At 41.1% G+C, this 15831-nt stretch overlaps 1 protein-coding gene across 1 annotated transcript in view; it reads left to right on the top strand.

Annotated features, from left to right (window-relative positions):
* The window catches only part of EPDR1 (ependymin related 1), a 34694-nt gene extending 19768 nt beyond the window's left edge, over nucleotides 1–14926 (top strand). The window contains exons 2-3 of the mRNA XM_079931916.1: nucleotides 11810–12018; nucleotides 13142–14926. Coding sequence (XP_079788042.1) covers nucleotides 11810–12018; nucleotides 13142–13335 — 403 coding nt within the window. The 3' untranslated portion in view covers nucleotides 13336–14926. The remainder of the gene's footprint in view (nucleotides 1–11809; nucleotides 12019–13141) is intronic.
* The last annotated feature ends 905 nt before the right edge of the window (nucleotides 14927–15831 follow it).

Genomic DNA, 15831 nt, shown 5'->3' with positions numbered 1-15831 from the left:
GGCCTGTGCCTCTGAGGTGCAAGAGCCGAGTTCAGGACATTGGCCCACCCGAGACCTCGTGGCTCCACATAATATCAAATGGCGAAAGCTCTCCCAGAGATCTCCATCTCAATGCTAAGACCCAGCTCCATTCAATGACCAGCAAGCTACACTGCTAGACACCCTACGTCAAACAACTAGCAGACAAGAATGTGATGCCACCCATTAGCAGAGAGGCTGCCTAAAATCATAATAAGGTCACAGACACCCTAAAACACACCACCAGATATGGTCCTGCCCACCCGAAAGACAAGATCCAGCCTCGTCCACCAGAACACAGGCACTAGTCTCCTCCACCAGGAAGCCTACACAACCCACTGCGTCAACAGTAGCCACTGGGGGAAGACAATAAAAACAACAGGAACTACGAACCTGCAGCCTGCGAAAAGGAGAACTCAAACACAGTAAGTTAAGCAAAATGAGAAAACAGGGAAATATGCAGCAGGTGAAGGAGCAAGGTAAAAACCCACCAGACCAAACAAATGAAGAGGAAATAGGCAGCCTACCTGAAAAAGAATTCAGAGTAATGATAGTAAAAATGACACAAAATCTTGGAAATAGATGCAGAAAATACAAGAAACATTTAAGAAGGACCTAGAAGAACTAAAGAGCAAACAAACAATGATGAACAACACAATAAATGAAATTAAAAATTCTTTCGAAGGAATCAATAGCAGTATAACTGAGGCAGAAGAATGGGGTAAGTGACCTGGAAGATAAAATAGTGGAAATAACTACTGCAGAGCAGAATAAAAAAAAAAAAAAAAGAATGAAAACAATTGAGGACAGTCTTAGAGACCTCTGGGACAACATTAAATGCACCAACATTGGAATTATAGAGATCCCAGATGAAGAAGAGAAAAAGAAAGGGACTGAGAACATATTTGAAGAGATTATTCTTAAAATCTTCCATAATATGGGAAAGGAAATAGTCAATCAATCCAGGAAACACAGAGAGTCCAAGGAGACTCAAATCCAAGGAGAAACATGCCAAGACACATATTAATCAAACTATCAAAAATTAAATACAAAAAAAAATATTAAAGGCAGCAAGGGAAAAACAACAAATAACATACAAGGGAATCCCCATAAGGTTAACAGCTGATCTTTCAGCAGAAGCCCTGCAAGCCAGAAGGGAGTGACAAGACATATTTAAAGTGATGAAAGGGAAAAACCTACAACCAAGTAACCAAGATTACTCTACCCATCAAGGATCTCATACAGATTCGATGGAGAAGTTAAAACCTTTACAGAAAAGCAAAAGTTAAGAGAATTCAGCACACCAAACCAGTTTTACAACAAATGCTAAAGGAACTTCTCTAGGCAGGAAACACAAGAGAAGAAGACCTACAATAACAAACCCAAAACAATTAAGAAAATGGTAATAGGAACATACATATCGATAATTACGTTAAATGTAAATGGATTAAATGCTCCAACCAAAAGACATAGACTGGCTGAATGGATACAAAAACAAGACCCGTATATACGCTGTCTACAAGAGACCCACTTCAGACCTAGAGACACATACAGACTGAAAGTAAGGGGATGGAAAAAGATATTCCATGCAAATGGAAATCAAAAGAAAGCTGGAGTAGCAATTCTCATATCAGACAAAATAGACTTTAAAGTAAAAACTATTACAAGAGACAAAGAAGGACACTACATAATGATCAAGGGATCAATCCAAGAAGAAGATATAACAGTTGTAAATGTTTATGCACCCAACATAGGAGCACCGCAATACATAAGGCAAAGCTAACAGCCATAAAAGGGGAAATCGACAGTAACACAATCATAGTAGGGGACTTTAACACCCCACTTTCACCAATGGATAGATCAGCCAAAATGAAAATAAATAAGGAAACACAAGCCTTAAATGATACATTAAACAAGATGGACTTAATTGATATTTATAGGACATTCCATCCAAAAACAACAGAATACACTTTCTTCACAAGTGCTCATGGAACATTCTGCAGGATAGATCATATCTTGGGTCACAAATCAAGCCTTGGTAAATTTAAGAAAATTGAAATCGTATCAAGTATCTTTTCCGACCACAACACTATGAGACTAGATATCAATTACAGGAAAAAATCTGTAAAAAATACAAACACATGGAGGCTAAACAATACACTATTTAATAACCAAGAGATCACTGAAGAAATCAAAGAGGAAATCAAAAAATACCTAGAAACAAATGACAATGAAAACACAACAACCCAAACCTATGGGATGCAACAAAAGCAGTTCTAAGAGGGAAGTTTAGAGCAGTACAATCCTACCTCCAGAAACAAGAAATATCTCAAATAAACAACCTAACCTTACACCTAAAGCAATTAGAGAAAGAAGAATTAAAAAAACCCCAAAGTTAGCAGAAGGAAAGAAATCATAAAGATCAGATCAGAAATAAATGAAAAAGAAATGAAGTAAACAATAGCAAAGATCAATAAAACTAACAGCATTTTCTTTGAGAAGATAAACAAAATTGATAAACCATTAGCCAGACTCATCAAGAATAAAAGGGAGAAGACTCAAATCAATAGAATTGGAAATGAAAAACGAGAAGTAACAACTGACACTGCAGAAATACAAAGGATCAGGAGAGATTACTACAAGCAACTCTATGCCAATAAAATGGACAACCTGGAAGAAATGCACAATTTCTTAGAAAAGCACAACCTTCCGAGACTGAACAAGGAAGAAATAGAAAATATAAGCAGACCAATTACAAGCACTGAAATTGAGGCTGTGATTAAAAATCTTCCAACAAACAAAAGCCCAGGACCAGATGGCTTAACAGGCGAATTCTATTAAACATTTAGAGAAGAGATAACACCTATCCTTCTCAAACTCTTCCAAAATATAGCAGAGGGGGCAATCACCCTGATAAAACCAGACAACGACGTCACAAAGAAAGAAAACTACAGGCCAATATCACTGATGAACATAGATGTAAAAATCCTCAACAAAATACTAGCAAACAGAATCCAGCAGCACATTAAAAGGATCATACACCATGATCAAGTGGGGTTTATCCCAGGAATGCAAGGATTCTTCAATATACGCAAATCAATCAATGGGACACACCATATTAACAAACTGAAGAAGAAAAACCATATGATCATCTTAATAGATGCAGAAAAAGCTTTTGACAAAATTCAACACCCATTTACGATAAAAACCCTACAGGAAGTAGGCATAGAGGGAACATACCTCAACATAATAAAGGCCATATATGACAAACCCACAGGCAACATCATTCTCAACGGTGAGAAACTGAAACCATTTCCTCTAAGATCAGGAACAAGACAGGTTGTCCACTCTCACCACTATTATTCAACATAGTTTTGGAAGTTTTAGCCACAGCGATCAGAGAAGAAAAAGAAATAAAAGGAATCCAAATCAGAAAAGAAGAAGTAAAGCTGTCACTGTTTGCAGATGACATGATACTATACATAGAGGATCCTAAAGATGCTACCAGAAAACTACTAGAGCTAATCAATGAATTTGGTAAAGTAGCAGGATACAAAATTAATGCACAGAAATCTCTTGCATTCCTATACACTAGTGATGACAAATCTGAAGGAGAAATTAAGGAAACACTCCTATTTACCACTGCAACAAAAAACAATAAAATACCTAGGAATAAACCTACTAAGGAGACAAAAGACCTGTATGCAGAAAACTATAAACCACTGATGAAAGAAATTAAAGACGACACAAACAGATGGAGAGATATACCACGTTCTTGGATTGGAAGAATCAACATTGTGAAAATGACTATACTACCCAAAGCAATCTACAGATTCAATGCTATCCCTGTCAAACTACCAGTGGCATTTTTCACAGAACTAGAACAAGAAAATTCACAATTTGTAAGGAAACACAAAAGACCCCGAATAGCCAAAGCAATCTTGAGAAAGGAAAACGGAGCTGGAGGAATCAGGCTCCTGGACTTCAGACTATACTACAAAGCTACAGTAATCAGGACAGTACGGTGCTGACACAAAAACAGAAATATACATCAATGTAACAGGATAGAAAGCCCAGAGATAAACCCATGCACATATGGTCACCTTATTTTTGATAAAGGAGTCAAGTATATACAATGGAGAAAAGAGAGCATCTTCAAAAGTGGTGCTGGGAAAACTGGACAGCTACATGTAGAAGACAGAAATTAGAACACTCCCTAACACCATAGACAAAAATAAACTCAAAATGGATTAAAGACCTAAATGTAAGGCCAGACACTAGAAAACTCTTAGAGGAAAACATAGGCAGAACACTCTTTGACATAAATCACAGCAAGATCCTTTTTGACCCACCTCCTAGAGAAATGGAAATAAAAAGAAAAATAAACACATGGGACCTAATGAAACTTAAAAGCTTTTGCAGAGCAAAGGAAACCATAAACAAGATGAAAATATAACCCTCAGAATGGGAGAAAATATTTGCAAATGAAACAACTGACAAAGGATTAATCTCCAAAATGTACAAGCAGCTCATGCAGCTCAATATCAAATAAACAAACAACCCAATCCAAAAATGGGCAGAAGACCTAAATTGACATTTCTCCAAAGAAGACATACAGATGGCCAACAAAGACATGAAAGGATGCTCAACATCACTAATCACTAGAGAAATGTAATTCAAAACTACAGTGAGGTATCACCTCACACCAGTCAGAATGGCTGTCCTCAAAAATTCTACAAACAATAAATGCTGGAGAGGGTGTGGAGAAAAGGGAACCCTCTTGCACTGTTGGTGGGAATGTAAATTGATACAGCCACTATGGAGAACAGTATGGAGGTTCCTTAAGAAAATAAAAATAGAACTACCATCCCACCCAGCAATCCCACTACTGGTCATATACCCTGAGAAAACCATAATTCAAAAAGAGTCATGTACTACAATATTCATTGCAGCTCTGTTTACAATAGCCAGGACATGGAAGCAACCTAAGTGTCCATTGACAGATGAATGGATAAAGAAGATGTGGCACATATATACAATGGAATATTACTCAGCCATAAAAAGGAATGAAATTGAGTTATTCATAATGAGGTGGATGGACCTAGAGTCTGTCATACAGAGTGAAGTAAGTCAGAATGTGAAAAACAAATACCGTATGCTAACACATATATATGGAATCTAAAAAAAAAATGGTTCTGAAGAACCTAGGGGCAGGACAGGAATAAAGATGCAGACGTAGAGAATGGACTTGAGGACATGGGGAGTGGGAAGGGTAAGCTGGGACGATGTGAGAGAGTGGCATGTACTTATATACACTATCAAATATAAAATAGATAGCTAGTGGGAAGCAGCCGCATAGCACAGGGAGATCAGCTCGGTGCTTTGTGACCACCTAGAGGGTTGGGATAGGGAGGGTGGGAGGGAGACGCAAGAGGGAGGATTTATGGGGATATATGTATACGTATAGCTTATACACTTTGTTATTAAGCAGAAACTAACACACCATTGTAAAGCAATTATACTCCAAGAAAGATGTAAAAAAAAAACAGACAAAAAACCTGCACTATCCCTTGTGGAAGCGAAGTGGCTGGGAGGGGCTGGGGAAGGCTTCTGGTGTGCCATAACTGGATCTGGGTGGGGGCTTCCTAATTCTTCACTTTGTTAAATTTCTCAAGCTCTACACTTTAGATGTATGCAGTCCATTGTATGTTCATTACGCTTACCAAAAAAGGAAAAAGTTCTTAAAAAAAAATCCTGACAGATAACATTTCTTTCTTATCAGATGGGCACAAATCCAAGTTTGACAACATGATCTGTTGGCAAGACTATAAAGGAAACAGGTGCTCTCATATATTACTGATAGAAGTGCAAAACTGCACAACTCTTTGAAAAGAAATCTGATAGTATTAACAAAATACCCTTTGCCCTAGTAGTTTCATATCAGTAATTTATCCTAAATAAATAACTCCAAAATAGCACAAGGTTATTCAGTGTTTCGTTTTGGGCAATATAATAAGAATGGAAACAAGCCAATGTTCATTAGCAGGAGACTGACTAAATAACCAATGGTACTTACACACAATAAACTATTATATGGCCATAGAAAAGAATAATGACGACCTCTGTGTATTAATAGAGACAGGAAAAAGCAAGGTGTAGAAAAGTGTATACAGAATTCTACCCTTTCTGGAAAGAAGAGAGAGAAATAAGAGTGCACACATGTGTTTGCTTAGTTTGGTCAAAAGAAATGAAGGAAAATAACATGGAAGCCAATGAAAGGTGCTATCCATTGGGAGAATGAGGGATGGGGCAGGGATTGGGATGGGAGTGAGACTTCTCTTTTTAAATTTTTTTTTTATTTTTTGGCTGCGCCACATGGCATGTGGGATCTTAGCTCCACAAGCAGGGATCGAACCCGTGCCGCCTGCAGTGGAAGTGCAGAGCCCTAACCACTGGACAGCCAGGGAATTCCTAAACAAGTTTTTAAAATTTTTTTTTCTAATTTTGAGTGAGACTTCCCTGAATGTGTTTTTTTATATTGTTCTGAGTTCTGAAAGATGAAAAACTTTACATATTTAAATAATATAATTAAATCAAAGGGGAAGAGTGTGAAGTCCCCGAATTGAGAACAAACAAATGAACCTAATGATATATCAATCTGGAAACATAGCCACCCAGGGAACAGGGTTAATCCAAGTGAAGAATTTTTAATGCAGTATTGAGTTGTATTCTAAGGACAAAAAAACTGCAATAAAATCTTAAACTTCACCGGGCAGTTGTATTTTTTGATAACACTTTTTTTTTTGATAACACTTTTAAAAGTATTATTTCAAAGCTATTGTAGGATAAAGCAAATAAGTAAATTTGCTAATGTTTTTGGGAAGCATGATTTCTTTTTGAAGAGAAAATACATGTAAACATAAAAACAAAAATGATAGGGGAGAACCTATAATGTCAAATTTAGATTGGAAATATCAGTATGAATTCATGTTTTTGGTTTTTTTTTTCAATGTAAGAAGTTCTGACCACTGAAAGGTCCTTAAAACAATGACATCCCAATGACAATGAGCACATCTAGGGCCCAGATGTTGGTTTCTAAGTTGTTTCCCAGTAAGTTCCAGGTTTCCTTAGAGGAATGACTGATTTTAGATATGGTGCAAGGAAAGTCTAAGATGAGCCTGGGACACTTGTGTCACAGAAACCCAGGAATCACTCAAAGACTAATGGAATCATGTTATAAGTCACAAATAGCAGGTGGAAGGAGTTCCCACTGACTGAACTTGGGATAATTTGAACATCAAATGGAATAATGACTTTAATTATTTGCCGTATGTTGAATAAATAAAAACCCGAGTGCAAGAGTGATACTAGATAGACAGATGGATAGGTACCATTTGCTGTACCATTGGTAGCATCATATCAACCTCCAGTGAAATAATTGATTCAAGAAATTGTTTTACCTAAAATGATTAGGTGACAGTTATGGGGTAACAGGATATTCTCAGCATCAGTAAGTATTACCCACCAATTACTTGGTAATTGCAAAAGGAAATGCCTTTATGATGGAGACATCTAGAGTAACCACGTGGCTTGGTGATGAAAGTTGGTAGCATTAATAGCGGAATGGGACATCACTTGTCTTCTGATGTGATGGGACATGAAGTACAGAGTCTTGTTTGTAAGAGATATTTAGGAAATAGATAAAGCAAATATGGCAAAATGTAACAATGGTTGAATCTAAATGGTAGATACGAAGGTGATCATTGTATTAGACCTTCAACTCTTCTGCATTTTTAAAATTTTCATAATAAATTAGGGAAAAATGATTCCATTGATATGTACTTTATGGAAATACTTGGGAGACTACCAAGGACAAATTGTTGAATTTAAAATGCAGGTTAGAAAATATATAAATCATTATTTATTTTTGTAAAATGTGTATAGTACACTAAAAATTAATACATTTGCACACCTATGTTCATAGCAGCACTATTTAAAATAGCCAAAAGGTGGAAACAACCCAAGTGTCCATCCTTGAATGAATGAATAAGCAAAATGTGATATATACACTCAATGGAATATTAGTTAGCCTTACAAAGGAAATTCTGATACATGCTACACTATGGATGAACCTTGAGGACATTATGCCAAGTGAAATAGCCCAGTCACAAAAAGAGAAATACTGTATGATGCCACTTATGCGAAGTACCTAGAGTAGTCAAGTTCATAAAGACAGAAAGTAGAATGGTGGTGGCCAGGAGCTGGGGGAGGGAGAAATGTGGAGCTGTTTAATGGGTACAGAGTTTCAGTTTTGCAAGGTAAAAAGAGTTGTGGAGGTTGGTTGCACAACAATGTGAACATACTCAACACTCCTGAACTGTACACTTAAAAATGGTTAAGATGGTAGATTTTATGTGACGTGTATTTTACCACAATTAAAATTAAAAAATCAGTAGACACGTATGCAGAGAGTTGTTATTTCTCTAAGTTAGTTTCAATTTTTAGGAAAATGGATTTTTCAGGAAACAATAGAAATTGTCCACACAGCCTGAGAATTTTGTCAGAAGACACAAAAATCCTTTGTCCCATGAGGTGAGAGGCCAAGTGGCCCGCCGGGCACCTCCTCTGCATTTGGGTTGCCATGAAAAGCTTGGCCTGCTGACCTCTTGACTGGGCGGGGAGAACCTGAGACCCAGCGGCAGGGCCCTTCCAGGAACAATGCTTTGCTTGGTGTCTGGCCAGTGAGGAGGCGAAGTTTGCAGGCTGTTGTTGACCCAGTGCTGGCCCGCCTGCCTCGTCCTTCACACCCATTCCAGCCCCTCACCTTGCCTGACTGCACCCTGGGGTGACTCCTGCCCTCACAGCTTCCTCCACTTCAGAGCCAGGCTTTGATCTCACCTCCCAGGATCCAGTTTCTGTTGAAGTCCATCACTGCTTCAGATCTACGGGTTATTACCCGCACAGCATCCCAAGCAGATGATTCATTTCAACCCTGGCTGATCTCTACATTTTGACCTTCTGGCTCTATCGGGTTCCAGGCCCTTTATCCTAGCTGTGATGGAGAACCTACATCTTGACTATGAAGACGTTCATATAAACATACAAGCCATGAAAATCTTCTTTTCCAAAACTTTCAGTGTAGCAGTACTAGCATTTATAGCCACATGGGATTTTGAAAAAAATGACTTATACAGTTCTATTTTGTTTCCCATTAAATTAATATTTTCTGTTTTACTTAAGGCACTGTCAACATAACCTCAGTATCATACTGTGCCCTCTTTTTTTCAAATTAAATATTTTGAAAACTTAGAAAAGTACAGAGAACATCATAACAAACACCTGTGTTCAGACTCCCCAGGATTAACCAATGTTAACATTTTGTAGTGATTGTTTCAAGTCTAGAATTTTCATTTTACTTCTGTATATGGACAGAGCTGGCCTCGGGAAAACAGTGAAGTTAGCAGAGTTCCTTTCCTGCTGCCCCCTTCCCTGGCAGTTGACTGACCAGGCATCCACGGCCCTTGGTTCTTCAGTGGCCCGTGTGGTGCCTCTCCCAGAACAGCTGTGCTGGCGGCTGTTCCAGGGCTCTAGATGGAACAGTGGAGTCCTCAACTGTATTAGAAACGAGTCCTGGTTATGAGTCACACAAAAAGTTCCAAGCAGAAAAAGGAAAGTTATTAGAACAAAGGAAACTTATTATCATAACTCTGCAGGTGGATCTGTAGGCACCAGGCCTCAGAGAGGAAATGCATCCAGGAAATGAACAGCTGTTGGAATCCCAGCTTGCAGCTGCTTCTCTGTGCTTCACTCTTTATTCTTATCCAGTTCACCTGTTGGAACTTAGCCTCCCATGGCTCCTGTGTTTACATACGACATGACCAGCCACACGAAGAGACTGCCTAGCAGACCTTCAGTGGCAGTTCCACATGTCCGAGCAGGAGCATCTGATTGTCCCACCCTGGGTCAGATGTCCCCCTCTGAGGAGGGTGGCCAGGTCATGTACACAAACATGGCCGCCAGGCTCCCACTTCTGTGCTTTTGTGGATTCGGGGGCTGAGTTTCAAGAAGGAAACCCCCCTCTCCTGCACATGGGTGCAAAGCTTTCAGGGGACAATCACTGCACGCAACTGGAGTATCAGCCAAAGCTAGGCCTGACTCTCTAGCCTAAACACCTTGAACTTGGGAAAGCACAAGGAGATGGGGAGGATGAAGATAGCCAGGCCTGACAGCACACGGTACAGGGGCTTCGTGGGCGGCCTCTCTCCCTGAGAGGATCGTGGGTCAGGATCTGTGTATGGACCAAGAATCCCATATTATGGCTGGAGTATGCTCTATAGTTGATGCTAATGTTTCTATATTCCTTCCATGAATGTTTAGACTCTGATGCGCCAGGGACTTAACCGTGAGTGAGGAAGCAGTGACAGTCCAACTCCAAACTTCTCCAAAGGGCTTGCACTTTGATGTGAGCCCTGCATGTATAGTCTAGGAGGTTGGCTCCATGTTTGAGCCGTAGCGCATAACGTGAACACTTCCTTTTCCTTCTCCATTCACTCCCACTTCTCAAGGTCTGTGCTTGGGTTTTACCCTTGTAAGTCATTTCAAACATTTTCTAGAGTAAGCAGGGTCGATATTTCTAAATACGTAAAATGAGGTTATGTTTATATTTTTATGCTAGCTCATAGAAAATGAAATATAATCCTAATAATGGTACTATTTTGACCATATGGACAGTTATCATTTATAATATTTTTTCTGAAGAAATCTCAAATCCTGACTTGGGATGGAGAACAGGCATCCTCGCTGGAGGCTGTGGAGTGGGGTGAGCCTTACATATCACAGATAGTCTGCTGGCTATTGCTCACGAAAAGCTACTTCTCTGGGCTCTTCTGCCCTCAGGTGTTGCAAATTTCACTTTTGGATCAGGGCTGCAACCTTACTCCACTTGATCAATAGCAGTGCCCTGAGTTTTAGATTGACAGTTGAATGCATGGAAACTCACCGAGCTTCACCCAACACCAAGATGGCTTAGCTTTAGGAAAGACACGGGGCTGGTGACCACACAGCGTGCAAGGTGACGGCGGGCAGTCTGTGGGCTCGGGCACAGGCTGGGAATACTTCCGGCTTGCTCTGCACGTAGGGTGTGCACTGGGTATGAGGGACGAGGCTGAGAACACGCAGACAAATTCAGTTCAGCGAAGCCATTCGCTTGGGGTCCCCTCAGCTTTTGTCCTTCCCTGTCTCAGCCCATTCCCAGCACAGCTGCACCTCACCAAAGCCCATTCCTATGATGACAGTTGAGACAGTGGGGCACAGGCGTCTGGTGCGTCCTCAGCAGGCTCTTGGCATCCTGCATTCAGCATACCCCTGTGGTCCCTTGACTCAGGGCTACAAGGACTCAACAACTAAGGCAAGAGTCAAATCCTCCTGTGTCTCTGAGGCTAAAGGGTCACAAACCAGCTGCTAACCCAGGGCCTCACCTTCCTCATGTTTGTATCTCAAGCACAGGGTCTGTCATACAATAAGTACTTGATAAGGTAATAGGTAATTGATAGGTATGATAGGTAACAGTCTCATGAATATTCGGTTTTGATCCCTGAACTTTAATTATTTTATATTCAAGTTGTTTATGCACCTAGTGTTTATAAGTAAGTAAATGATTGCCTAGCAGCAAAACTATTTTTTTCTATTTTAAGAATAACTTGTATCAAAGGTCTTTGGCTTTTATGCTGATAAAAGACATGGTGATTGTAACATAAAGTCCTGAACTGTTCTCTTTCAATCTGTCTTCCAGATTATTTGAATATATTTTGCTCTATAAGGATGGAGTGATGTTTCAGATTGAACAAGCCACCAAGCAGTGCTCCAAGATCACCCTGACAGACCCCTGGGACCCTCTAGACATCCCTCAGAACTCCACCTTTGAGGACCAGTACTCCATTGGGGGACCTCAGGAGCAGATCACCGTCCAGGAGTGGTCGGACAGAAAGTCAGCCAGATCGTGTAAGGGTTCAACAAAGTATTCAAGTATTGCATCTCAGGAAGCAGGATGGGAAATAATGTTTAAGTCCATTAAGGAAATTTAGAAGCTTAATCAAATTGTTTAACTCCATTTGCAGTCCCCAAATGTACTCTGCTAGTTGTGTAGTGCCGGGATCTAAGCAAGGCATTTGAACAAACACCTCAGCCTTCTAAGGCCCCCTGTAACTTTCTGCCACTTTGACTATTATGGGCTTGGCCTTGGCTCTGATGTTTCATGATGCCCTGGAGGTCTGTGACATGGAAGGTGTTTGTCTAAGTCACACATTAGATTTGGGTGCCTCCTTTTCCTTTCCCCCAAACACTAACTAAAGTTGCAGCGACCAGACCTACTGCCATTGTTATATCTGCTTTTATACATACATGTGAAGCTCTTCTCTGCAATGCTGCCAACACACCTCCCCCAAGGCTGTTTCAAAAACACAGGCCTTTGTGCTGTGGAAAACAGTATGATGGTTCCCTCCAAAGTGAAGCACAGAATTACCGGATGACCCAGCAATATAGGGCATATACCCTAAAGAACTGAAAGCAAGGACTCAAACAGATATTTGGACATCCATGTTCATAGCAGCATTATTCATCAAGGCCAGAGGTGCAAACAACCCAAGCGTCCATCAGCAGACAAATGGGTACACAAAGCTGGTGTATACATACAGTGGAAAATCACTGAAGCTTAAAAAGGAAGGAAATTCTGATACATGGTACAACATGGATGAACCTTGAGGACATTATGCTAAGTGAAAGAAGCCAGTCACTAAGGGATAAATACTGTATAATTTCCCTTATATGAGGTACCTAGAATAGTCAAAATCATAGAGACAGAAAGTAGAATGGTGGTTTCCAGGGACTGGGGGGAGGGAGGAATGGGGAGTTAGTGTTTAATGGACAGTTTCAACTGGGGGGTATGGGAAATTTCTGGAGATGGATGGTGGTGACGCTTTCATAACAATGTGAATGTACTTAGTGCCACCAAACTGTACTTAAAAATGGTTAAAATGGTCTATTTTATGTATATTTTGCATAATTAAAAATACACACATTTTGCCTGTCTTGTACATTAAAAACTCAACTTGCCTTCCTCCTATAGATGAAACCTGGATTGGCATTTATACACTCAAGGATTGTTATCCTGTCCAGGAAACCTTCACCAAAAATTACAGTGTGCTGTTGTCCACACGGTTTTTCGACATACAGCTGGGCATTAAAGACCCGTCGGTGTTTACCCCGCCAAGCACATGCCAGACAGCCCAGCCGGAGAGGATGAGCGAGGACTGCTCCTGATAAGCGTGTGAACACGGAAGGGACAGCATCAGACATCAGATGCCAGCCGCCCCAGCTCGAACCAGATTTGAGACTTGAGAGATGAGACTCTCATTAGAGATAAATATCATAATTCTAGGAAGATAAACTTCGATGTGTGTTTTGTTTTGTTTTGTATGTGTGGTTGTGACTACTTGGGCTAGGTTTACAAAAAGGAATGGAATGGAGAGTATGTGATAATATATGAAGAGATGGCTAACACGGGGACCTCAGATGTTTCCGAAGCCTGTCTGAGAGCTGCGCTTTCTGTGTGCAGGTGTATGGGAAGTGCGGTGGCATACACGGGGCGAGGGGAGGGTCAGCAGGGGTGAATGTGTTGTTATCGACCTTACTGGGAATTGCTAGATGGCTGGCACATGGTGATAAAAAGAGCAGAACGACTTGGGTCAGTTTTGGTATTAATGCCCCAGCTCTCTACAGACAATGACCCGCTTGTTGCCTGCGCCAGGGTAGTGGCTGAGCCCACTGCTGCATGCCTCCAGCACCTCCTTTTCCCCCACCCTGTGCTCCCTTGGCTGCTGACGGTGTGATGCCTTAAAATCCCTTCCGGCCTTAAGAGCTTTATGGCGTGACCCAATGGATGTAAACATTTGGGGAGGAAATGAAAGGCTGTAACACAAAGTAATGATTCCTCTAAAGATATATTTTAAACAGGAGGGTTTGGAAAATCTTAATGTCTATTTCTGGGTAAGCATGAGCCATATATGCTTCCTTTTTTTCTATGCAAGAGTATTGATATATGTGCTGAATCATCACATACTTGTCAAGAGACCTGTAGAGACAGGTAGCATTCTAACATTAGCACTGAACTGGGAGTCAGGGGACTATTGTTTCTGAAATCCAGGACAAGAATTGCCTTGTACTGGAACTCCTTTGATTCATTAGACATATTATGCTTCCCCTCACCTCTGCATCCCTGGGGCAGCGTTTCACAGCCTCTTTGTCTATCTGACTTCTGCTCAGCCTTCCCAGGTCAGCTCATGCATGGCCTTTGGAGGCTGCTCCCAAGCCTGGACTGGGTACACCTCGCAGCTTGAACATGCTAGTCTGACAATGCTCACTAGGCTGTGTCTAAATTTCCTGCTTCCTGGATGCTCTCACTCACTAACCTGGCTATGAGCGCCGTGAATACGGGTACCATGTTCTGTTTACTTTTATATGCCCAGCACCAAGTGCCTGGCACGTGGTCAGTGCCCTAAACATATGTAGAGTGGAGAATGCTAGCCTCTCTGGTCCTTACTTCCTCATCTGTTAAATGGGATTGGGTTTGCTGATCTCTAGGGAGATATCTAGTAATAAAATTTATCATTCTAGATTCCTTCTACTATTGTGTTTTATCTGGCCATCTATCCATCATCTGTTACCAGGAGAAATGTGCGATGCTTATATTACGCTGAAAACAATCTGTATTACTCACAGTTTATCTATATTGTTTCAATAAACAAATTTAATTGCATTTCTAAGTGTTTTTTGATATATTTGTTTTTGTAATGAATATGGGTTATCTTGGCTATAAGGGAGTTAAAATGCTTCTCTAATGAATAAAGTGCTTCCTGTGATCTACACCAAATTCATTTTCCTTTCTCAAAAGCCTGCTCTTCCTCTTAAAGTCCAGTTGCCTGGGTCAGAAGCCTCAGAGTCATTCTTGACCTATATTTTCTCCTTCAGTCCTCATAGGCAGTCAGTGTCCCGAGTCCCATCAGAGTAAAGCTACTGCCTCTTGTCCATCCCCTCAGCAGGCACCACCAAGGTCCAGGCTCTTAGCACTGCTGGCCTTTGCAAGATCTCTATACACTCTGTCCTTGTCCTCGTTCTAGAAGCCAACCTCTGTTTGTTCGTTTGTTCATTCATTCATTCATAAGCCAGTCCTGAATCCCTGTTGTCTCCAGTGCCCATGCGGGTTCCTAGAGTCACAGAGTAGCGTGCAGCCCAGTCAAGGTCGGAATCTGGAATGACACCTGGGGAAACTTTCACAGCTGCCTTCGAGGCGGTCCAACCTGATCAAGCCTTTGTGACAGCATTTCCCCCACTTTCTCTCTCTCCACCCAAAAGATAGCCCCGCTCCATTCCAAACTGCACACCCCTCTTAGTTAGCCTCGGATCTTCGCATCTGCCCACCCCAGTCCACAGCCCCACTCAAAGCAGAAAGGAAGGGAACTCATTCTATCCAGGACACGTGAAGTGGGTGCCTTTCGTTTTTCAGTTTGCCCGTTCTGGTTGTTAAACCCCTTCGCAGTTAAGCCAAGTCTTCCTTCCAGAAGGATTTTATGTCTGGTGGGACCTCAATACACACCTGATGGTTGCCCTGCCCCTGTGGTTCTCCACTGCCTACAGGTAAAGCTGAGGCTCTATAGCCTGGTGTCCAAGGCCCTTTTGATCAGGCCCTGACTCCCTCTCCAGCCTCGGTCCTTGGCACTGTTCTCTCTTTCCCAATGGCCACAAGAGCCTGAGAAGTGA

Source organism: Stenella coeruleoalba (assembly GCF_951394435.1).
Source record: "Stenella coeruleoalba genome assembly, chromosome: 9".
Lineage (NCBI taxonomy): Eukaryota > Metazoa > Chordata > Mammalia > Artiodactyla > Delphinidae > Stenella > Stenella coeruleoalba.
This window is presented reverse-complemented; position numbering and strand designations above follow the sequence as displayed.